Source organism: Triticum urartu, chromosome 3A (assembly GCF_056163025.1).
Source record: "Triticum urartu cultivar PI428250 chromosome 3A, HENAU_Tu73, whole genome shotgun sequence".
Lineage (NCBI taxonomy): Eukaryota > Viridiplantae > Streptophyta > Magnoliopsida > Poales > Poaceae > Triticum > Triticum urartu.
This window is the reverse complement of record NC_141875.1, coordinates 703,212,243-703,235,328: the sequence shown is the minus strand read 5'-3', so window position 1 is coordinate 703,235,328 and position 23,086 is coordinate 703,212,243. Positions and strand designations below refer to the sequence as shown.

General features: G+C 42.5%; 2 protein-coding genes across 2 annotated transcripts; one reads left to right on the top strand and one right to left on the bottom strand.

The window, feature by feature from the left end:
* Nucleotides 1-7,366: 7,366 nt before the first annotated feature.
* LOC147981884 (uncharacterized) lies at nucleotides 7,367-9,786 on the bottom strand. Its single transcript, XM_087517231.1, has 4 exons — nucleotides 9,739-9,786; nucleotides 9,237-9,308; nucleotides 8,190-8,267; nucleotides 7,367-7,435 (listed from the first exon to the last, which is right to left on the bottom strand). Exons 1-4 carry the CDS (start codon nucleotides 9,784-9,786, stop codon nucleotides 7,367-7,369), a joined length of 267 nt encoding a protein of 88 aa, XP_087373357.1.
* Nucleotides 9,787-17,915: 8,129 nt separating this feature from the next.
* On the top strand, nucleotides 17,916-22,125 carry LOC125546102 (serine/threonine protein kinase OSK3-like). Its single transcript, XM_048710243.2, has 7 exons — nucleotides 17,916-17,931; nucleotides 18,813-19,001; nucleotides 19,277-19,470; nucleotides 20,668-20,850; nucleotides 20,943-21,074; nucleotides 21,195-21,380; nucleotides 21,462-22,125. The coding sequence occupies exons 2-7, from the start codon at nucleotides 18,818-18,820 to the stop codon at nucleotides 21,474-21,476; spliced, it is 894 nt and encodes a 297-aa protein (XP_048566200.1). The 5' UTR covers nucleotides 17,916-17,931; nucleotides 18,813-18,817; the 3' UTR covers nucleotides 21,477-22,125.
* The last annotated feature ends 961 nt before the right edge of the window (nucleotides 22,126-23,086 follow it).

Genomic DNA, 23,086 nt, shown 5'->3' with positions numbered 1-23,086 from the left:
TTTCCTATGAGTGTGTTGAATACTATGAGAAGTTTGATGCTTGATAATTGTTTTGAGATATGAGGATGGTGATATTAGAGTCATGCTAGTTGAGTGGTTATGAATTTGAGAAATACTTGTGTTGAAGTTTGTGATTCCCGTAGCATGCACGTATGGTGAACCGTTATGTGATGAAGTCGGAGCATGATTTATTTATTGATTGTCTTCCTTATGAGTGGCGGTCGGGGACGAGCGATGGTCTTTTCCTACCAATCTATCCCCCTAGGAGCATGCGCGTAGTACTTTGTTTCGATAACTAATAGATTTTTGCAATAAGTATGTGAGTTCTTTATGACTAATGTTGAGTCCATGGATTATACGCACTCTCGCCCTTCCACCATTGCTAGCCTCTCTAGTACCGCGCAACTTTCGCCGGTACCATACACCCACCATATACCTTCCTCAAAACATCCACCATACCTACCTATTATGGAATTTCCATAGCCATTCCGAGATATATTGCCATGCAACTTTCCACCATTCCGTTCATCATGACACATTCATCATTGTCATATTGCTTAGCATGATCATGTAGTTGACATAGTATTTGTGGCAAAGCCACTGTTCATGAGTCTTTCATACTTGTCACTCTTGATTCATTGCATATCCCGGTACACCGCCGGAGGCATTCATATAGAGTCATACTTTGTTCTAGTATCGAGTTGTATCATTGAGTTGTAAATAAATAGAAGTGTGATGATCATCATTAAATAGAGCATTGTTGTCCCCCCCCCAAAAAAAGAGGAAGGCCATAAAAAGGCCAAATAAAAAAATAAAGGCCAAAAAAGGGGGATAATGCTACTATCCTTTTACCACACTTGTGCTTCAAATTAGCACCATGATCTTCATGATAGAGAGTCTCCTATGTTGTCACTTTCATATACTAGTGGGAATCTTTCATTATAGAACTTGGCTTGTATATTCCAATAATGGGCTTCCTCAAAATGCCCTAGGTCTTCATCAGCAAGCAAGTTGGATGCACACCCACTTAGTTTCTTTTTAAGCTTTCATACACTTATAGCTCTAGTGCATCCGTTGCATGGCAATCCCTACTCACTCACATTGATATCTATTGATGGACATCTCCATAGCCCGTTGATACGCCTAGTCGATGTGAGACTATCTTCTCCCTTTTTGTCCTCTCCACAACCAACATTCTATTCCACCTATAGTGCTATGTCCATGGTATACGCTCATGTATTGCGTGAAGATTGAAAAAGTTTGAGAACATCAAAAGTATGAAACAATTGCTTGGCTTGTCATCGGGGTTGTGCATGATTTAAATATTTTGTGTGGTGAAGATAGAGCATAGCCAGACTATATGATTTTGTAGGGATAACTTTCTTTGGCCATGTTATTTTGAGAAGACATGATTGCTTAGTTAGTATGCTTGAAGTATTATTATTTCTATGTCAATATGAACTTTTGTCTTGAATCTTATGGATTTGAATATTCATATCACAAGTAAGAAGAATTACATTGAAATTATGCTAACTAGCATTCCACATCAAAAATTATCTTTTTATCATTTACCTACTCGAGGACGAGCAGGAATTAAGCTTGGGGATGCTTGATACGTCTCCACCGTATCTATAATTTTTGATTGCTCCATGCTATATTATCTACTGTTTTGGGCAATATTGGGCTTTATTTTCCACTTTTATATTATTTTTGGGACTAACCTATTAACCGGAGGCCTAGCCCAGATTTGTTGTTTTATGCCTATTTCAGTGTTTCGAAGAAAAGGAATATCAAACGAAGTCGAAACAGAACGAAATCAACTAGAGAAGTTATTTTTGGAAGGAAAGCAACCCAGGGAACTTGGAGTGCACGTCAGGGGAGACACGGGCTGCCCACGAGGGTGGGGGGCGCGCCCCCTGCCTCGTGGGGCCCCCGTGGCTCCTCCGACGTACTTCCTGCACCCATATATATCGTCGTACCCTAAATCTTCCAGAACGCACAATAGATCGGGAGTTCCGCCGCCAGAAGCCTCCGTAGCCACCGAAAACCAATCTAGACCCGTTCCGGCACCCTGCCGGAGGGGGCAATCCTTCTCCGGTGGCCATCTTCATCATCCCGGTGCTCTCCATGACGAGGAGGGAGTAGTTCTCCCTCGGGGCTGAGGGTATGTACCAGTAGCTATGTGTTTGATCTCTCTCTCTCTCGTGTTCTTGATTTGGCACGATCTTGATGTATCGCGAGCTTTGCTATTATAGTTGGATCTTATGTTTCTTCTCCCCCTCTACTCTCTTGTAATGGATTGAGTTTTCCCCTTCGAAGTTATCTTATCGGATTGAGTCTTTAAAGATTTGAGAACACTTGATGTATGTCTTGCCGTGCGTATCTGTGGTGACAATGGGATACCACGTGATTCACTTGATGTATGTTTTGGTGATCAACTTGCGGGTTCCGCCCATGAACCTATGCATAGGGGTTGGCACACGTTTTTGTCGTGATTCTCCGGTAGGAACTTTGGGGCACTCTTTGAGGTTCTTTGTGTTGGTTGAATAGATGAATCTGAGATTGTGTGATGCATATCGTATAATCATACCCACGGATACTTGAGGTGACATTGGAGTATCTAGGTGACATTAGGGTTTTGGTTGATTTGTGTCTTAAGGTGTTATTCTAGTACGAATTCTAGGGCTGTTTGTGACACTTATAGGAATAGCCCAACAGATTGATTGGAAAGAATAACTTTGAGGTGGTTTCGTACCCTACCATAATCTCTTCGTTCGTTCTCCGCTATTAGTGACTTTGGAGTGACTCTTTGTTGCATGTTGAGGGATGGTTATGTGATCCAATTATGTTATCATTGTTGAGGGAACTTACACTAGTGAAAGTATGAACCCTAGGCCTTATTTCCTATCATTGCAATACCGTTTACGCTCACTTTTATCATTAGTTACCTTGCTGTTTTTTAATTTCAGATTACAAATACCTTTATCTACTATCCATATTGCACTTGTATCACCATCTCTTCACCGAACTAGTGCACCTATACAATTTACCATTGTATTGGGTGTGTTGGGGACACAAGAGACTCTTTGTTATTTGGTTGCAGGGTTGCTTGAGAGAGACCATCTTCATCCTACGCCTCCTACGGATTGATAAACCTTAGGTCATCCACTTGAGGGAAAGTTGTTACTGTCCTACAAACCTCTGCACTTGGAGGCCCAACAACGTCTACAAGAATAAGGTTGTGTAGTAGACATCAACCAACAATGTCGAAGGCAAAAATCCAAAGGTGGTAAACGGTCAAAGACTCAAGCATTATATCTCAAGTACTCCCATAAATGTTGAGACGAATATAATTGATACCGGAACACTGGAGGATCACATAAGGGATACTTTCCAGAATGTTTTAGACTCCGAAAAGGAATAGGTATGTGGTACGATAAGTAAACCGACTCGAAAACGTTTCCAATGATAAATTTTCTCCGTTTTGGAATATTAATTTTTTTTGGAAAATTAGAAGTAGTCCGAAACAGACACGAGGCCACCACAAGGGTGGAGGGCGCCCCCCCCCCCGTCCTTGTGGCCACCTTGTGTGCCCTCTGGACTCCGTTTTCTTGCACGATACTTCTTTTGGTAGGTAAAAATTCATTATATAATCTCCCGAAGGTTTTGACCACCGTTCCATGGCAAAATCCCCTGTTTTCGTTTTGAGTTGTTTCTACAGCAGATTTGGAGTAAGATGTCTTCGCAAGAGTCGGTCGGGGAGAGTTGGGTATCTCACCCGGCACCAGGCCCAAGAGCATACAATGATGCTAACCACTTTGGGGCAGCAACAGAGGAAGAGATGGAGGCTGACTTGAAAGAGTGGATGACATGGAGGAGGATCAATAAGTCACCTCTCGCCTTCAAACCAGATTCATGCTGGAAGAACTTCAGAGCTCAGCAATACCAAATTCGGTTATTCCTCCCAATGCTAGATTTCTCTCTTATGAAAATATGAAAAAGAGTGTTGCTTTTTCTCCCGCAACAAGGAAACATCCATGGGTGGATGGAGCTTTAGCCGTCACGGGTAAACTTCGCAAGGAAGTAATGGATCTTAAGTAGCAAATTAATAAGCTTGAGGAAGAGAATATCACATCACCGCCCCCGAAGAAAGAGTTCTAAATACACAGGTATGGGCACTCCTTTTGGCAACTGCCAAGCTTGGGGGAGTGCCCCGGTATCGTATCACCATCACATCTTTATCTTTATTGTTTTTCCTAGTTCAATCCTTTTGGTTACATATTGATCTAGTAGAATAAAATTTTAGTTTGATTTAGCCTTGAGTTTTGCTTTATGTTCCATCTATGTAATCGAGTCCTTGAGATATATAATAAAGAGTAGTTTTGAGTTAAGGGCTTTGCTTTCTTGCTATTATCTTGAGGGAGTTAAATAAAAGAAAGAACAAAAAGAAATAAAAAGATCATATATCGATCTTATGGAGAGTAATGACTTCACATATAAAGAGTATGTTGAATAAAAGTTGTTGAGAGTTGACAAGCATAGTTTTGGTCATAGTTGTAATTAATAGGAAGTAATAAAGAAAGAGAGGTTTCACATATAAATATACTATCTTGGACATCTTTTATAATTATGAGCACTCATTAAAATATGACATGCTAATAAGTTGATGTTGGACAAGGAAGACAACATAATGGGTTATGTTTGCTTATATCCGAATAGAAGTTATATTGTTTTGGATTATCCAACATGTTGAGCTTGCCTTTCCCTCTCATGCTAGCCAAATTCGTTGCACAAAGTAGAGATACTACTTGTGCTTTCAAACATACCTAAACGCAGTTTTGCCATGAGAGTCCACCATACTTACCTATGGATTGAGTAAGATCCCCCAAGTAACTTGCCATCGGTGCAAGCAATACAAATTGCTTTCTAAATATGTATGATCTATTAGTGTGAAGAAAATAAGCTTTATACAAACTTGTGATATGGAAGAAATAAAAGCGACAGACTACATAATAAATGTCCTTATCATAAGTGGCAATATAAAGTGACGTTCTATTGCACTAAGATTTTGTGCATCTAACCATAAAAGCGCATGACAACCTCTGCTTCCCTCTGCGAAGGGCCTATCTTTTACCTTTATCTCCTACCCTTACACGAGAGTCATGGTGATCATCACCTTTCCCTTTTTATACTTTTTCCTTTGGCAAGCTCTATGGTTGGAGAGATCCGGATATATATATATATATATATCCACTCAGATATAGGTTTTCATAAAGTATTATTGTTAACATTACCCTTGAGGTAAAAGGTTGGGAGGCGAAACTATAAGCCCCTATCTTTCCCTGTGTCCGACTGAAACTTTGTACCCATAAGTATCGCGTGAGTGTTAGCAATTGTGAAAGATTATATCATAGTTGAGTACGTGGACTTGCCGAAAAGCTCTTTAATTGACTCTTTATGATGTTATGATAAATTGCAATTGCTTTAATGACCAAGATCATAGTTTGTTAGTTTTCAATGAAGTTTCTGATTCATACTCTATCTTGTGAATGAAATGTTACTTTGGCATAAGAAATTATATGACAATATATGTTGCTGTTCTAAAGATGATCATGATGCCCTCATGTCCATATTTTATTTTTATCGACACCTATATCTCTAAACATGTGGACATATTCATCGATTTCGGCTTTCACTTGAGGACAAGCGAGGTCTAAGCTTGGGCGAGTTGATACGTCCATTTTGCATCATGCTTTTATATTGATATTTATTACATTATGGCTGTTATTACACATTATATCACAATACTTATGCCTATTCTCTCTTATTTTATAAGGTTTACATGAAGAGGGAGAATGCCGACAGCTGGAATTCTGGACTAGAAAAGGAGCAAATATTAGAGACCTATTCTGCACAACTCCAAAAGTCTTGAAACTTTACGGAGCTTATTTTTGGAATGTATAAAAAATATTGGGCGAAGAAAGGACCAGAGGGGGGCCACCAGCCAGCCACAAGGTGGAGGGCGCGCCCTCGACCTTCTGGGCCCCTGGCTGGCCTCCGGTGCCCATCTTTGGCTATATGGTGTGTTTTGACATGGAAAAAACAATCAAGAAGGAGCTTTCGGGACAAAGCGCCGCCGTCTCGAGGTGAAACCTGGGTAGAACTAATCTAGGGCTCCGGCGAAGCTGTTCTGCCAGGGAAACATCCCTCCGAGAGGGGGAAATCGTCGCCATTGTCATCACCAGCGATCCTCTCATCGAGAGGGGGTCAATCTCCATCAACATCTTCACCAGCACCATTTTCTCTCAAACCCTAATTCATCTCTTGCACTCGATCTTGGTCCCAAAACCTCAGATTGGTATCTGTGGGTTTCTAGTAGTGTTGATTACTCCTTATAGTTGATGCTAGTTGGTTTATCTGGTGGAAGATTATATTTTCAGATCCTTAATGATAATTAATACTCCTCTGATTATGATTATGAATATGCTTTATGAGTAGTTACGTTTGTTCCTGAGGACATGAGAGAAGTCTTGTTATAAGTAATCATGTGAATTTGATATTCGTTCGATATTTTGATGAGATGTACACTACTAGGAAAAAGGCTACTAGTTGGCCACTAGTAGTGCGGGTACCCGTGCTACTAGTATCGCGCTACAGCTAAAAGTTAGTAGTAGCGCGGGTGCCGCCCACGCTACTACTATTTGGAACTCACGCTACTAATAACAAAGTAGTAGTAGCGCATCTATTATACCACACGCTACTAGTATCATAAATACTAGTAGCGCACCCCCCCACACTACTACTAAAAATTAGGAATTAAAAAAATAAAAATTAGATGCAATATTCATGGATGAAGATCAGAGACACGTCCAGTGCAAAATAAATTAAGGTCACAGGACCATTTTAACACTTGCACGTTCATGGATGCAACATTGAACGTCTCAACTGGAAGAGATTACGAGATTTCATTTAACAGTAAATGCACACAACCAAAGGTGGGTACCTTTCCTAGTGTTCCACCAGCAGCCTAAACATACCACTGCTCCTCCACCTCGGTGACCTCCGGCGTCGCGATCACCTGGATGATCATCTGTGCAACGCAGTTGCCGGGCTTCATGGCGAAGTCCACCTCCAAGTGGTTGAAGAACACGACGCCCACCGGGCAGCGGTACTCCACGTCGATCACCCCTACGGCCACGTCGGGAAAGTAAAAAATTGTTAGTGCTCGTCAGCGTCCAAATCCAGTAGGGTATTTTCTTACTTTTTAGAAGATGCACACGAATCAATAGTAACAGCCAGAGGCTGGTCCTTACTTGTTGCACGGGACGTGAAGAAGGGCGGGTCCCCTCCTTGTTGCACGAACGAATCAAAGGAAGACACTGCCGCGAGCCGTGAAGAACGCCGGGTCCCCTCCTTCTGTAAATAGCTCAGGTGCCTGAAGTTGTAAGGAATCTTAATACAATGAACTCATAGTAATGCATAATAACAAGAAAAAAATAACCATGAATCCTAAAGAAAAAGATCATTCTATGAGTCAGGTTGACAGTTTTGAGACACGGGAAAGGATAATGTTGGTAACCGTATTCATTAACAAGAAGAATAGGCTGAGATTTCTCAAATGGCATTTGTTTCACCAACAATGATTAATGACGAGGCATGTAAGATTTACCTGAGCAACATCAGCATACCCTCTTGTCCTTGCAAGAACTTGAAGGCCAAGGTTCTTAGCTTTCTCCCTACTGACTAGTACAAGTGCAGCAGCACCGTCGTTGTACATTAAAAGATGAGAATGGCACTACAGTTACACTTCCAAGTAAACATTGCTTTACATAACTTATATTAGCCATGGAGAAAACCTAAAATTCGAGCTATGAATTAATATAGCCTCAGTACACTCTTAAGATGATACATTTACTACTAAAGATATACAGCATAGTTTGGCTGATGTTGCATACCAAAGGTAATCTGATTGTTTAAAAATAAAGCTACAATGCTACAGTAAGAAGTATCATAATTCTGAATGAAATTGCTAGTTTAGAGGTATTAAACAGACACACTTCGATCACAAAGATCAATATCTACTAGCTTAAATTCAAATGCTTTAGTCAAGATTGTGATAGCATACTGGTACTAAGAGACAATATTTCATACATAAGAAGAGTTTTGGGGTCCTCAAATAATGCACACACCGGAATAAGTTCCCAATCAAACGCGCCCCTGTCTCGAGCTGCTATTCCATGCTCATTGCTCTGGATGGCATAAGCATCCTAGATGAAAGAACCAGGATTTGTTTATTCATTAGTGCTGATCTCCACGGGCAGCTAGCAGTGTATGCTGATGCACAATGTACACATCGAACCCTCCAAAACCAAAAACATTTCTGAGTGAACAACAAACCAACAGACTACTCGACCCTGAAAACAAACTTTTTTTGTGACATTCATTCTCCATTACTACAAAAGGCAGAGAAACAAACATTTTTTGTGTTTTTCATTTTCTTTTGCTACAAAAGGCAGTAAAATGAACTAGCATTTTTTTGTGTTTTTCCTGCGCTTCGAAAGACAATACATAGAGCAAACAAACGGAATCCTCTCGAGATCTTTACTTTCTCCGTGGTGATTTGTGACACCGCTGCCAGCCTACATATATGAAGTAATTCTCAGAAAATGTATACGTGGAGTATCAATGGTTACTGTATAAAATGATGAGAAAGATATATGTCTTGTGCGTGCAGATTGGTAATTAAATTTATTTTTTACAGTTGATTGGCAATTCCTGTTATTCAATCTAGTCTAGAAAGTGAAAAAAAGACAAGGAGCATATCACCTTGATTCCCACAGGTGAAGATACACTGCTAGCTTAGCTCAGTCAGAATACTATGGTTTCTACAAAACTGTAGTTTTGAAAACTATGAGGTGTTTGGCTAAACCAACAACAGTAGTTTCATATTCACTTGTATTCCTGATAGAAATTTTTTCTAACTTCTAGAAAAAGAGGTCCAGACCTCTTTTTTCTCAAACTGACAGCTTGGTTTGTAACTCACAATTATCAACATGGCAAACTAGGCCTCTGCGTAGCATGCTCCACACTAGTTAAGCATGATGCCGAATTTTTCGAATACTGCGGTATTTTAAAAACTACTCTGCCAATCTAGGCCTTACTGCATATAAGTTTCATAATGTAATTTCGTCCAAAGCATTGAGATTTAGAGATCAGGGGACGGCGGGATGAGGCACCTCTCTGAGCTGAGCAGGGGTGACGAATAATGTAATTTCGTCCAAAGCATTAATATAGCATGCTACCAGTACCTGCAAAATTTCACACAATCAGCAAAAACACTTACCTAACACCTGTACAGAACCATGCCCGTACATCTGTTCTCATTTTCACATGGTTTGTCGTGCCTTCAGAAACTGCCATGGGAGGCCATGTGAAGCTCATAAGCAGGCAGGGACTGAACTAGACGGTTCTAAATGATCCACGACTCAGCCAATATGGATGCTTGTGTAACAAAAAATGGCAGTTTCTGCCATGGAGGGCACATGCATACTGCATGTATGTTAAGTTCGCAAGCTAAACATTTTCCCTTATGCTCAGGCTAATTAACCGGAGGCATACCCCAATGTCTTCAGCAACTCAAGAAAAATTGCACATCCTTGATTGAAAAAGAATATATTAAACCAAGGGATAGCGAGATGATTGGAGATCTGAAGTTCTTAAACAGCTCAGGATTCTCACCGCTACTAGGGAGCAGCTCAGGATTAATCTCACCGCTTTCTTCGTCATCAGAAACGCCTTCCGCCCAATGGTGAAGCCACACTTGAGCTGGGTAGTCAATTGACTACACAGCTTTTTGCAAAAACAACATATATCAAGTAAAAATCATGCCAAAAAATCTTATGAATGCATACATTTGACTACACAACATTAAGTTGACCACACATAATTGGGTTCCTGGCACCGCCACTGCTTCCGCCCCAACAGCGCCTGCGGGAGGGACCTGTACGCGCGCCTCGTCCTCAGCCATGACCTCCTCTCCCTCGTCGTCCTTGCCGCCGTGCTGCTCCTCTTCTCAGTGAGGCTGACGACCCGCACCGACGACTCCGCGGCCGTTGGATGGAAGAGTCGCATGCTGCTCCTCCTTGCCGTTTGCCTCTCCGCCGCCGCCTTCCCCCTCGCCGCCTCAAGGCAAGGGTGCAGGCCTTGAGGCACGGATCTGGGAGGAGGGGAGGGAGGGGCGGAGCTTGGGGTGCTTGGGGGCGTATTCCGCGCGGCCTGAGCTCGCCGGAACCGGCCGGCGTGGATGCTGGCGGCGGCGAGGAGGTCGTGGGGGAGATGAGTCAACTGAGGGGTGGGGGTGAGGTTGGAGAGAGAGAGAGAGTTTGGTGGGGTGGGAGTGGGAGTGAATTTTTTTTCTTTAGGATCGGGGTGGGAGTGGTGCGGCAAGAGAGGGATACGCTCAGTAGTAGCGTGGGTATCTTACCTTCGCTATAGCTATTCACTTAGTAGTAGCGTAGATTTATACCCCTCGTTATTATTATGGCATGTCTCGAGGAGGCACGGTAGAGACCGCTTAGTAGTAGCGAGGGGTAAAAACCCGCGCTACTATTATCAACTTTGCAGTAGCGAGGGATAAAAATCCGCGCTACTAGTAAGTAGCAGTAGCGAGGGGTATAAACCCGCGCTACTAGTAAGCGTCTGTCTATAAGCTTTTCTTTAGTAGTGGTATGTTGTCTCTTCTCTAGTGGTGTTATGTGAACGTCGACTACATGGCACTTCACCATTATTTGAGCTTAGGGGAAGGCATTGAGAACTAATAAGTAGATGATGAGTTGCAAGAGTGACAGAAGGTTAAACCTTAGTTTATGCGTTGCTTTGTAAGGGGCTGATTTGGATCCATATATTTCCTGCTATGCTTAGGGTTACCTTAATACTTATTTCGTAGTTGCGGATGCTTGCGAGAGGGGTTAATCATAAGTGGGAGGCTTGTCCAAGGAAGGGCAGTACGCAAGCACCAGTCCACCCACATATCAAATTATCAAAGTAACGAACGTGAATCATATGAGCATGATGAAAACTAGCTTGACAACAATTCCCATGTGTTCTCGGGAGCGCTTTGCTTTTTATAAGAGTTTGTCCAGTCTTGTCCTTTGCTACAAAAAGGATCGGGCCACCTTGCTGCACCTTAGTTACTTTATTTACTTGTTACCCATTATGATTTATCTTATCACAAAATTATCTATTATCGATAATTTCAGTGCTTGCAGAGAATACCTTGTTGAAAACCACTTGTCATTTCCTTCTGCTCCTCGCTGGGTTCAACACTCTTACTTATCGAAAGTACTATAATAGATCCCCTATACTTGTGGGTCATCAAGCAAATATTTTAAAAACATTAAACATATATATAAAAATATTAAACAAGTATTCAAAAAATGTTGAACAAGTATTTGAAAAAATGTTGATCATGTATATACGAATGTAGACTGAAAAACAAAAAGAAATAAAGAAAAGCAAAAAAATGAAAACTGAATAAATAAATAAAATTAAGCAAAGAAAAAGAAAAATGAAAAAAGAAGAAAAAAGAGAACACCCAAAGAAGAAAAATTACAAAGAAATGTTGAACACGTGTTTGAAAAAAGTTGATCAAGCATTTGAAAAATGTTAAATGTCTACAGAAAAAATGTTGATCGTGTATTTAAAAAATGTTGATCATTTTAAAAAATGTTAAAATATACACAAGAAAACTCATTTTTCGAAAATCAGTATACCTTATAATTGAAAGCAGAGAGAAAATGGAGAAAAATGGTTAAAAAAGGGGAAAAACAGTGGAGAAAACCGAGCCATTTCGCCCAAGTACATATACTTCATCAATAAACCTATAGTAGCACAGTGGAGACCTGAGATTGAATCCCCTCGCCCGCGCATTGTAAGTCTGTAATTTTTCTTGTTTTATGTTCGCCGCAATGGGCCGGCCTGTCACTGTAGACTCCGACGCTAGAGCAAGCTATTCCTCGCTTGGCTCTTCTCTCTTATTGAGACATTATCACACGAGTAGTTTGTGAAGATGACGGTCACTCTATGGGCCATATGGTCATCTCGATGAAGGCTATACATGAAGGGATCTTCCAAACACCTGCGGCATTGCATGCGTTTGTATGCAGGTTCATTTCGGAGCTTGAGATTGTGCAGGAAAATAAATAAATATGCGTGTGCTAGTTGCTGCACCTGCGAGTTCTGGAGTCCAACGACTCAAGGCACCCCCCATGGACATGCAAAAAATCATGTTGATGGGGCTGTACGACCAGGAAGGGGGAGCTCGGCCTCGGCTGTTTGCAGAGACAACGCCAGAAATTAAATTGGCAGTTCCTCTCTTGTCATCGAAGGGGTCTGTGACCCTTTGGCGCTGGAAGTAATAGCTTGTCGAGAAGCTCTATCATTAGCACAAGACCTTCACCTACATAACATTGTTATAGCATCTGATGCAAAGCAAGTGATGGAAGATATAAAGCTTGGCAATCATGGAAGAATTGGAGTAGTCATCACTGAGATAAAAACTAGAACATCTATTTTTACTTGTACTTTTATTTTTGAAGGCCGCGCAGTCAATGTCGACGCACATAGTTTAACTAGTTTTTCTTTTTCATTGGCCCTGGGTCGTCATGTTTGGTTTGGCTAACCAGATGATCCAAATTGTGTCCTACTATCTGTGGTTTTCGATTAATATAAAGTTTAGCCCAACAACAACAACAAAGCCTTTAGTTTCAAACAAGTTGGGGTAGAGTAGAGGTGAAACCCATAAGATTTCGCGGTGGCTCTAGCACATGAATAGCAAGCTTCCACACACTCATGACCATAGCCTCACCCCTAAAAAAAAACTGCCATGGCAAATCTCAAGTTTTTCTTTTGAGAAACTGGCAAATCTCAAGGTAGGGCAGTAGCAGATGACAGGCCCAAAGTAACATATTGGCCCAGTTGAAGGAGCAACATACTGGCCCAGGAGAAGAAGCCCAACGCTGGAATGCTTCACGGTTTGATTTTTTGTGCCCTGTACGTGTAAAACGACCACCATAGTTGATGTACATGGATATATGAGCATATATATCAGAAAGAATTTGCAAAATATATTGATCAGGCTGATTGTTCTGCTGACGGGATTGACTCTCCTTTGGTAGATTGGCGTCTCTGCCACCAAATGAACTACATAGCAACCAAAATCAATTCGGCTATTGGTATTCATGCGAGAGCAACTAGTTGACGACCGCTTCTTAGGGAGCCTTCCAACAATCACTTGGGGTGGGCTGAGAGCGCGTCACCGCTGCCGCCACGTGTCGCGCTTTGGGTGTTTCTTTTGGAATTTTTTTATTTTTTCACATGGGTTTTCGGCTTTTTAGACGGTTTTTTTCTTATTTTTTCGGCTGGTTTTCCACCGATCTTCCTTAGCTTTTGGATAAAAAAAATGCGCGAAAAATGTGTTTTTTTTGCTTCCGTGACAGTGCCTCTAAAAAATAAAAAAATGTGCTCCTTTTCCTTCTACGAGAGACACAATTTCACTTCCGTGAGAAGCATGGCCGTGCCTCTGGGAAAAGAAAATACCACATTTTATTTTATCTTTTTCCTTCCGCGAGAGGCACGGTTTTATTTTCGCGAGAGGCCATGCCTCTCGGAAACAAAAAAACACGTGTTTTTTCCTTCCACGAGAGTCCGTGCCTCTTAGAAATGGAAAAAATGCATTTTTTTTCCTTCTGTGAGTGGCACGTTTTTGTTTTCGTGAGAGGCCATGTCTCTCAGAAATGAAAAAAAAACGTGTTTTTTTCCTTCCACGAGAGGCACGGTTTTGCTTCCGCATGAGGCACCGTTGTGCCTCTCGGAAACGGGAAGAATGCATTTTCTTTTTTTTCCTTCCACGAGAGGCACGGTCTTGCTTTCGCGAGAGGCACGGTCTTGCTTTCGCGAGAGGCATGATCGTGCCTCTTTCGGAAAGAGAAAACGAACATGCTCCCTATTTGGTTTTTTCCTTCCGGTTTTTTCTATGCAAAAAAAGTTTGTCAAAATCTAACATCATGAGATCTAGTTTTGAAGATCTCGACGCGAGGAATCCAATGGTGAAAACGGTTCAAGATTTGAACGTACGGTTTAAGAGGTAAAAACGTTTTGAATAAACAGATCGACGAAAAAAAAATACCCAGGAGCCACTTGTCGTAACCTGGGAGGGTGAGGTTGATCTTTGGAAGGAGTACTCCTCAATTAGTGATTTCGATTTCATAAATCATAGTGCGAAATCGGACCAAAATCTCTAGGTTGATTGATCCCGAGCGGTCCTGCCGCACGGCCCGATCAATTTCATCATTAAGGCCCAACTCGTATTGGAAGTATGCTTTAGAGACAATAATATTGTATTATTATATTTTTGTGTTCATAATTTAGAGTTTATACTCCATGCTATTAGAAAGAATTTGCAAAATATGTTTGGCATCAAGCTATCTCCGCCCTGGTCATGGATCTCATATCCGAACACCTGCAGATCTGTTAGAATAAATCTGAGGCGCACCGTCATTCTACCGAGGACCAAGCAATCACACAAGCATGATACCAAGATTTGTTAACGAGGTTCACCATCATGTCAACATAATAGTACAGGCGCACAGGAGGAGCCGGTGCCCGGGTGGCTGGTGTGTGGTATTGTGACAGTGTCACAGGGAGGAGGGCCCGTAGTCAGGCCCCGGGGATGTAGCCATAATGATGAATCTCGTTAACAAATCTTGATGTCATGCTTGTGTGATTGCTTGGTTCTTGATAGAATGACGGTACACCTCAGATTTATTCTAACAAGATCAATGACGATCCCGGAAAGCCACAGAGCAAAATCCTCGACACACTCACCATCCTTGAACATCAGATTCTCGTAGTCCCGGTGCAGTTTCTATGCCTTGGCCTGCCAGACACGCTCGACGCCGACGCACATCGTGCGCATGGCATTCCAGGCATCCTTGGCCTTATCCTTCGTGGGGATGACGCGCGCGTCGCCGGCAGTGCATTCCTCTCTGCATGCTTGGATCCGACGCAGTGCTCAACATCCCAGATACCTCGAGGCTGCATCTTGACACGCATCAGGGGCACCCACTCGGGGTAGTTGGTCCGTGTGAGCATGAGGTAAGAGGTGGAGCCAATGTGCTCCTTTACCGTGTGCTGGACCATCTGCATATCCCTGCCTCGGCTCGTCCTGGTCCGCAAACGGCTCACCGCGCGTGTCTATGACGGAGTGCGCGAGTGCGCCGCCATGTCAGAGTTATCCCCGTCGGAAGCCATGTCTCTGATGTCACGTGATGTTACCCAAAGAGAAAGATAATGACTACAAAGAGAACTGAGCTAGAAGACAAGCGTGCGCAACATTCAACTTGCCGCTTCCTTTTCTTTCTCCCTATTTATTTGTCCCATGCTTATAGAAAGTAAAACCTTCCTATGCCAAACTTGACGGTCGTGCCATTCCACGACGCTCGATGTGGGCAAGGTGCGTGCTTGTGCCGCGATCACCTTTGCCATGACATCCTCATCCCATGACCGGATCAAGGCCGCGCCTATTACTAGCTAACCAACCAACAGAAGCTAGCTCGACCAAGTCATGTAGACATGCACACGGCCGTTTGTTTTGCTAAGTAATACTTCCTCCTTTCTATAATGTAAGACTTTTTTTCAAGTCTTACATTATGGGATAAAAGAAAACTAACTAAATTTGCAACGGGATTATGGCACATCTTCTGACGCCGTGCGTGCAGTACACTTTGTCACACCGCGGAGGGAAGTATACTTTCTCACAAAGCACAGTTCACCTTCACGCCCCTCGAATCGGGAGTACATCTTGACGCAACGCACTTTCACTCGAGGCCGCGGAGTAGACGCTCACTCGAGGCCGCGCATGCATGCATGCATGCCTCACACCTTGTCGCGCATGTACACAGCCTGTGTGGATCGCACACGTGAAATCCAGAGAAAACATCAAGGGTGTGTTTGGTTGCCGTGCGCTACAGTACCTACGTTGCATATCCTTCTCTACTCAGTCTGGCTTTGAAAAAACAACCTTATATACAACATCTGCGAGTTGTTTGGTTGCCTGCATAGGAGATCAACTTTGGCACGTTATTTGGTTGCCTGCATTGTCTCGACGCATGCAACTACACGCTGTTTGGTTGCCTGCATGGGGTATGATTAAGAGTTAGCACTTGCACTTAGCACACAGGGTTAAGAACTAGCAGAGGAAGAGGGAGAAGAAATACACTGTGCGCCGGATTATGGCGACTGCGGTGGATAGTGGCCGTGGCGCCTTGTCCGACATGACGAGTATGGAGTCGTGGACGAGCGACCCCGTTGGCGGCACGGCGAACGACACCGTCGGTGAACTAGTTGCGGTGCTCGCGCAAAGACAATGGACAGAGGAGGAGAATGCAGTGCTCGCGCCATGATATCGTCAGTGCAGTGGACGAGAGAGGAGGCCGAGATGATCGACGCCGGAAACGACTCCAGTGTAGTAGGGCGAGAGAGAGGAGGCGAAGATGATCGACCCCGTCAGCGGCACGGCAAACTGCAGTGTGCACGGAGGCAGAGGACACAAGAAAGCAGTGTGCGCGCCATTGCAGCGTTAGTGCAGTAGGAGGACAACAGAGAGTAGGCCGAGATGAGCGACGCCGGAAACGGCTCTAGTGTAGTAGCACGCAGGAAAGGAGAAGGACTTCGGCGTCGAGAGGAACGAATAAGAGGGCTCTGAGCAGAGGACAGAGGAGCTAGACATGGCGGCGTTAGTGCAGTAGACTGCTGTTCAAAGAGAGACGAAGCTACGATCATCGAGACCAAAAACTTACAACACGAATGTTGTGAGGAACTGCGAGATTAGGCTGCTGGTCAAAGAAAATTTTAAATAATCGATCATGCGTGACGAATCTGACAAAATTCATCCAGAATTGCTCCAAACGGGAACACAAGATTAAGAACTTATGGCCGATGAAACTACGAACCGATCGCCTGAATGGAACCGTAGCATCGAGGTGTATCTTTTTCGTGTAGAGCTTACCTCGAACCGAAGCACCGTTGTGTAGATCAGATGGAGGAGATTAGATAGGAGCTCAGTAGAGGTTGAAGAAGACCTCAGGTAATCACCTGGCATCCCTCCCGTCTCTACTCGTGCAAGGCCCACTTGTTTGCGCTCGGCTTGGTCTGGCTCAAGAGAAACTGTCGTTCTGAGCGTTTCCAATGAGTCAGATCCAGAGGTGTTTTAAGATTCGTATTATACAGACCCAATAATAAAACCAATCTACCAAACAACCTGTTTTCTTCCCGCACGGATCTGATTGAGCTTTATACAGACAACCAAACACGCTCCAAATCTTTTTAGATGTGTCACGCGGAAAGTATAATCAATAAGCAGCTATCGGGATCGTGACTGGTGCAGAGGCAGTGCTAGTGTTACTATGAACAAGAACAAATAAAACAAATTTGGAGAAAACATTGCAGCGTGCGCATGCATGCATCCAATATAGCCAGCATCCTTGTCAATGTGTAATTGCGTGTAACTCTTTGTATATTTAGCATTGTTGCGTCGTGCACGTCACAGCGACGTTCCACGTTAAGTTAATCCCACTCACCGCCAACGCCGGCCGCACGGCATGCATATTTCGTATCAGCGCTGCGTCACCGGCGACCGAAAAGCGTCTCTGCCGTCCATCCTATTCCTATACCGTCCAAATTAACCGGCGACGGACGGAGGAATCGATCGACGCACTGGAAACCGAAGAAGAAAAGAAATAGGGGCGGGGGCCGGGAAACGACGGAGGATAGAGAAGGAAGACAGCCACAAGCCCACAAGGAACTAAACTGGCAAATCGCCCTGCTCATCTTTGCTGCAATTCTCGCCGGCGGCTGCCCACGGGATTTGGCCAGGTAATCAGGGCAATCGCCCTGCTCATCTTTGCTGCAATTCTCGCCGGAGTGTAGCGATTCTGCGTCGTCGTTGCTTGCCTGGCTTGGTAGAGAGCTGTGGTGGTTCGCGCGTGCTCTTAATTTTTACTAGTAGTGATCGAGGCCGGGAGCGCTGCTTGTCCATCCGGCGTTTGGCTCAAGTGGGGAATTTACTACAGTAGTTTCTTTGTGTGCTGCTCTCCTTCTGAACTGTGGTTGTGGGGATTCCGGTGGGCGCGACACTTCCTGTTCATTTCGTCCCTCCAACGGAGATGCTTGCCGCAGATCCGCCGGGACCAACATTCACTTCAGAGCGATCTTCTGGGATTATTGATTGATCGACCGGCCCAGCATGAATCGACCATGCCGGGAGTTAAAACCCTTGATTACATTGATCGATTAGTAGTTGGTTCTCGGTTGTTTTTTCAGCTCAGTTGTTGGATGGCTGCATTTCTTGTATGTCAGATCTCTTCCATGTTTACAACACATATATGCCTAGTCATGGTAGTATTAATTTGTGAACCTTTTTAAGAAAACTTTCCCCAAATTTGACAAGGGAACTTCACCCATTTTGTTGACCTTTGAACCACTCTTGCCCTCGCCATTCATGTCCCATAGTGGTCTTTTATGGCCAGCCCGCTCCTTTCACTCAAGGCCGGTCGTTCTCTAAGAAGAGGGAATCAATTCAATTGTTTCAAAATCATCTTTCTGTGATGTTCGTGCTTTAATTAGGACAGCAGTAATCATCGGAGTGGAGACAGTGGAGAAGGGAGATCGATATACTTGAAACTGATCTCAATTCCTGACTGAACTATAAAACTGTTTGCTGAATCACATATGTCGTTTCTCTTGTTTTGACATAGTGAAAATGGATGGGAACACCAGAGGAGGTAGACATTCTGAAGCATTAAAGAACTACAATCTGGGCAGATCATTAGGTATTGGCTCATTTGGAAAAGTGAAGCTTGCAGAGCATAAGCTTACAGGACACAAAGTTGCTATAAAGATTCTGAACCGCCGCCAAATGGAAACAATGGAAATGGAAGAGAAAGGTATGCCTCCTTGTCTAGGATACATTCGTCTTGCTTACTCAATATTTCGAGTTATCTGCTTAATGTCAGTGCTGGTCAGACTTGTGGGCTTGTTCCTGATTCCCAGTTAATCAATTAGTCGAGATAAAGTACATCAGTCTAGTATACATTCGGCTTTGGTTCAGAAGAAAGCTTACCTCTTGTTGTTGCTGTTAGTAAAATTTGCAGCTGGAATTTCTTCATAGGCTGAATTTCTAACGATTTACTTCTACTGTTTTCTCATATCTTGTTTCCAGCAAATAGAGAAATAAAGATATCCAGGTTGTTCATTGACTTCATTCACCCTCATATCATCCGGGTTTATGAGGTCATTGACACACCTAAGGATATATTTATTGTCATGGAATATTGCAAGAATGGTGAGCTATTCGACTACATTGTTGAGAAAGGGCGGTTACAGGAAGATGAGGCTCGTCGAATCTTCCAGCAGGTGCCCTTTCTGCTCTTGGCATGTAGGAACACATTCTTTGGGAATACCAAGAGGTGTTCATTAATGAACTTTGCTGAGCTTCTTATTTTGATTGTGAAATGTATGGACATGCTGGCCAATTGTCCAGTCTCCACATTTCTCACGTGCTTACTGTGCAAATCGTAATCAATTTGCTTCATTTGCATTAATTGACTAAGTTTTAGAGAAGGATTTTTTCCTCGATGCCATTTTTTCGGGAGTGTTCGGAAAAACCGGTTCCCGCGTAAAACATAATCGCAGAAATCTAAACATTTATCGATCCATCCATAAGGTAGATCAGGCGGCTACTCCTCCGATGCGGAAGTAATTGTGCATCATTCGCAAAATCACTAATTATTCATAATTTTTTGGCCCAAAATTTCTCAATGAATTTCGAATTCAAATTTCTAGTGTATAAATATATTATATTTAACACATAGTGCACACTAAGTTGTTGCTAGTCCAGTGGTCAGCTAGTTTCCTTCCGTGCTGATATCCAACGGCCCACATTCGACTCTTCATCATTGGCACCGTCACTGATATTTTTTATGCACTAAACAAAATAAAGTTTGCAAAAAACGTGGACTTGACTTTTGGCGACCTCCAGCAGAGAAGTAGGCCTCCTTAATCACCTGGTTGTGGACAGTTTTATGGTAGCCCATACATACTCTCTTTTGGCACCATCTTGACGTTTGAATTCAAATGATTTCTTTTTCAAACGGTATCAACTTTTCTCGGGGCTCACGGAAATTTCCGGTAACCAGTCGTGTTACCGAAAAATTCGACCGAAAGAAAAATCTGATATGTTTAGCTCAGGACCTATACCACATATTGTTGGAAGCTTTCGAAGCTAATTGCTTTGTCTTTTGGATTTAACTGATCAACCAGTTAACGTCTCCTTGATGTGTCGATGTTTTAGTATCACTCTGTTGTCTTCATCTTTTGATGTCTTGATTATCTTAGTATCAGTAATTAAACCAATTCTTGTTTAAATGGCATCCTATTCTTCATGCCTTGATTGTCTTAGTGTCAGTTCTTAAATCAAATTGTGCTTTAAAACATACAGAGATGGTATTTCCTCCTGAAGGCGAATATGTAATTTGAAGGGTTCTTTCTGATTCACTGAATGCATATTGAGGTTTTGTATCAATATTTTTTATTAACTTTTTTCCTGAACAGATCATATCTGGTGTTGAATACTGCCACAGAAACATGGTTGTTCATCGTGATCTAAAGCTAGAAAACTTGTTACTTGATTCCAAATATAATGTGAAACTTGTTGACTTTGGGTCAAGTAATGTCATGCATGATGACCATTTTCTGAAGACAAGCTGCGGGAGTACAAACTATGCTGCACCAGAGGTATTCACTTATTTGTATTACTCGCGTCTGTATCCTCGTGTTTCTTCACACACGTCGTCTGCGTTAATAGCTTAGCGAGTGTTTCTACGCAGATTATCTCAGGTAAACCGTATGCTGGACCTGAGGTTGATGTTTGGAGCTGTGGGGTGATACTTTATGCTCTTCTTTGTGGCTCTGTTCCATTTGATGATGAATATACTCCCAACTTGTTCAAAAAGATAACGGTGAGACAGAACATATGTATATTAAGTTGGATCTGACAAGTGTATACCTTTGTAGATTAGTTGGACTTTAGCATTCACTTTATGTCTGGAGATTTGACGCCCCCTTGGTTGGTATTCCAGGGAGGTAACTATATCCTTCCAAGTCATTTATCTGATCTTGCAAAGGATTTGATCCCAAGAATGCTTCTTGTTGATCCCATGAAGAGAATCACAATCCGTGAAGTTCGAGACCACTCATGGTTTCAGAATCGCCTTCCTCACTACTTGGCAATGCCTCCACCAGAAACAACACTGCAAGCCAAAGTGGTACACATCTATTTCACATTTCAAGTGAAAATCATATGTGTACAGTAAAACTTTTCAGCCTTTATCCACTAATATATACAGGTGTCAAAATTATGAAGAAGCTTCTCTAACCCCCATAAGACTAGGGGTCCGCAGGTTATATATTGATTGATGCTTGGAGTACAAGGTTTGATTGAAGATCTACTTCAACCGTGGGAGAAATACAAGGGGATAAGAGATAGAGATACATTATGGTTTGAACAACCTCTCCTATCTCCTAACAACTCTAATATGGCTGCAACACATGCACCATAATATGAAGTTTAGATTACTCTTGAACTCTTCAAATGGTCTTGATGCTAGGGCCTTTATAAATCCATCTGCAAATTGATCTCTAGATGGAATAGAACGTATGTCCAATTTTTTACTAGCACCCTCCCTCATACAAAATGATAGTCAATTTCAGTATGATTTGTCCTTGCATGAAACACAGGGTTAGCTGATAAATATGTAGCACCAATGTTATCACACCAAAGGCATGGAGTTTGTATGTGAAGTATGTCAAGTTCCCTGAGCATGGATATGACCCAGATAACCTCTGTTGTTGTATTTGCTAGTGCTTTATACTCTGCCTCAGTTGTTGATCGAGAAACTGTTGCATGTTTCTTTGCACACCAGGATATCAAGTTAGGTCCAAAAAATATTGTAAAGCCACATGTTGACCTTCTATCATCCAAACATCCTGCCCAATCAAAGTCAGAGAAGGCACTAACAAGAGTAGAAGATGACTTGCTAAAAGTTAATCCAACGTTCAATGTACTCTTTACATATCTGAATATGCGCTTGGCTGCCGTCAAATGAGCTGCAGTTGGTGCATAAAGAAACTGACACACTATATTAACTTTAAAGAAAATATCAGGCCCGGCGAGTGTCAAATACTGAAGTACACCTACCAGACTTTTGTACCTTGTACCATCCTCTTGATTCAAGGATTGACCCTCTACAAGAGTGTTTTTCTGAACTAGATAGTGGTGTTGATGATGGTTTACACCCCTGTAGGCCAGCCTTACTCAATAAACCAGTTGAATATTTTTCTTGAGAAAGATGAAGTCCACCTTCTTTCATTTTCTTAACTTCAATGCCAAGGAAAAAAAATGCAAATCCCCTAAATCTTGAAGTGCAAATTCCGAGTTCAAATTTTTCAAAAGTGTTGTTACTGCTTCATTTGAGGAACTAGTAAAAATGATGTCATCAACAAATATAAGCACAAAGATGGATGTATGTGACTTGTTATAAATGAAAAGTGATGTATCAGATTTAGAGGGAACAAAACCTAGTGCTTGCAACTTAGAGCTCAAACGAGAGTACCATGCCCTTGGAGCTTGTTTCAGTCTATAGAGAGAGATTTCAAGCCTGCACACATGAAATGGTTTGTTTTTATGCTCAAACCCGTGAGGTTGCCTCATATAGACTTCCTCTTCTAGAACACCATGAAGGAACACATTTTGCGCATCTAGCTGTCTAAGAATCCATCCTTTGGACACATCAACAGATAGAACAAGACGAATTGTGGCAGCTTGGACACAATAGTAGATAGAACATGACGAATTGTGAAAGCTTTAATACCAGGACTGAAAGTGTCCTCATAATCTATGCCATACCTCTGCTTGAACCCTTTTGCAACAAGCCTAGGCTTGTAACGATCTATGGTACCATCAGACCTTCTT

Bases quoted from the DNA above. Each gene is read 5' to 3' on its own strand.
- LOC147981884 (XM_087517231.1), bottom strand. From the start codon at position 9,786: ATGACGAAGAAAGCGGTGAGATTAATCCTGAGCTGCTCCCTAGTAGCG. The intron at 8,268-9,236 runs GTGCCTCATCCC...TCTTTCATCTAG, and splicing joins CCCCTGCTCAGCTCAGAGAG to GATGCTTATGCCATCCAGAG. The intron at 7,436-8,189 runs GTGTGTGCATTA...TTACAACTTCAG, and splicing joins TTGATTGGGAACTTATTCCG to GCACCTGAGCTATTTACAGA.
- LOC125546102 (XM_048710243.2), top strand. From the start codon at position 18,818: ATGGATGGGAACACCAGAGGAGGTAGACATTCTGAAGCATTAAAGAAC. The intron at 19,002-19,276 runs GTATGCCTCCTT...TCTTGTTTCCAG, and splicing joins AATGGAAATGGAAGAGAAAG to CAAATAGAGAAATAAAGATA. The intron at 21,075-21,194 runs GTGAGACAGAAC...TTGGTATTCCAG, and splicing joins ACTTGTTCAAAAAGATAACG to GGAGGTAACTATATCCTTCC.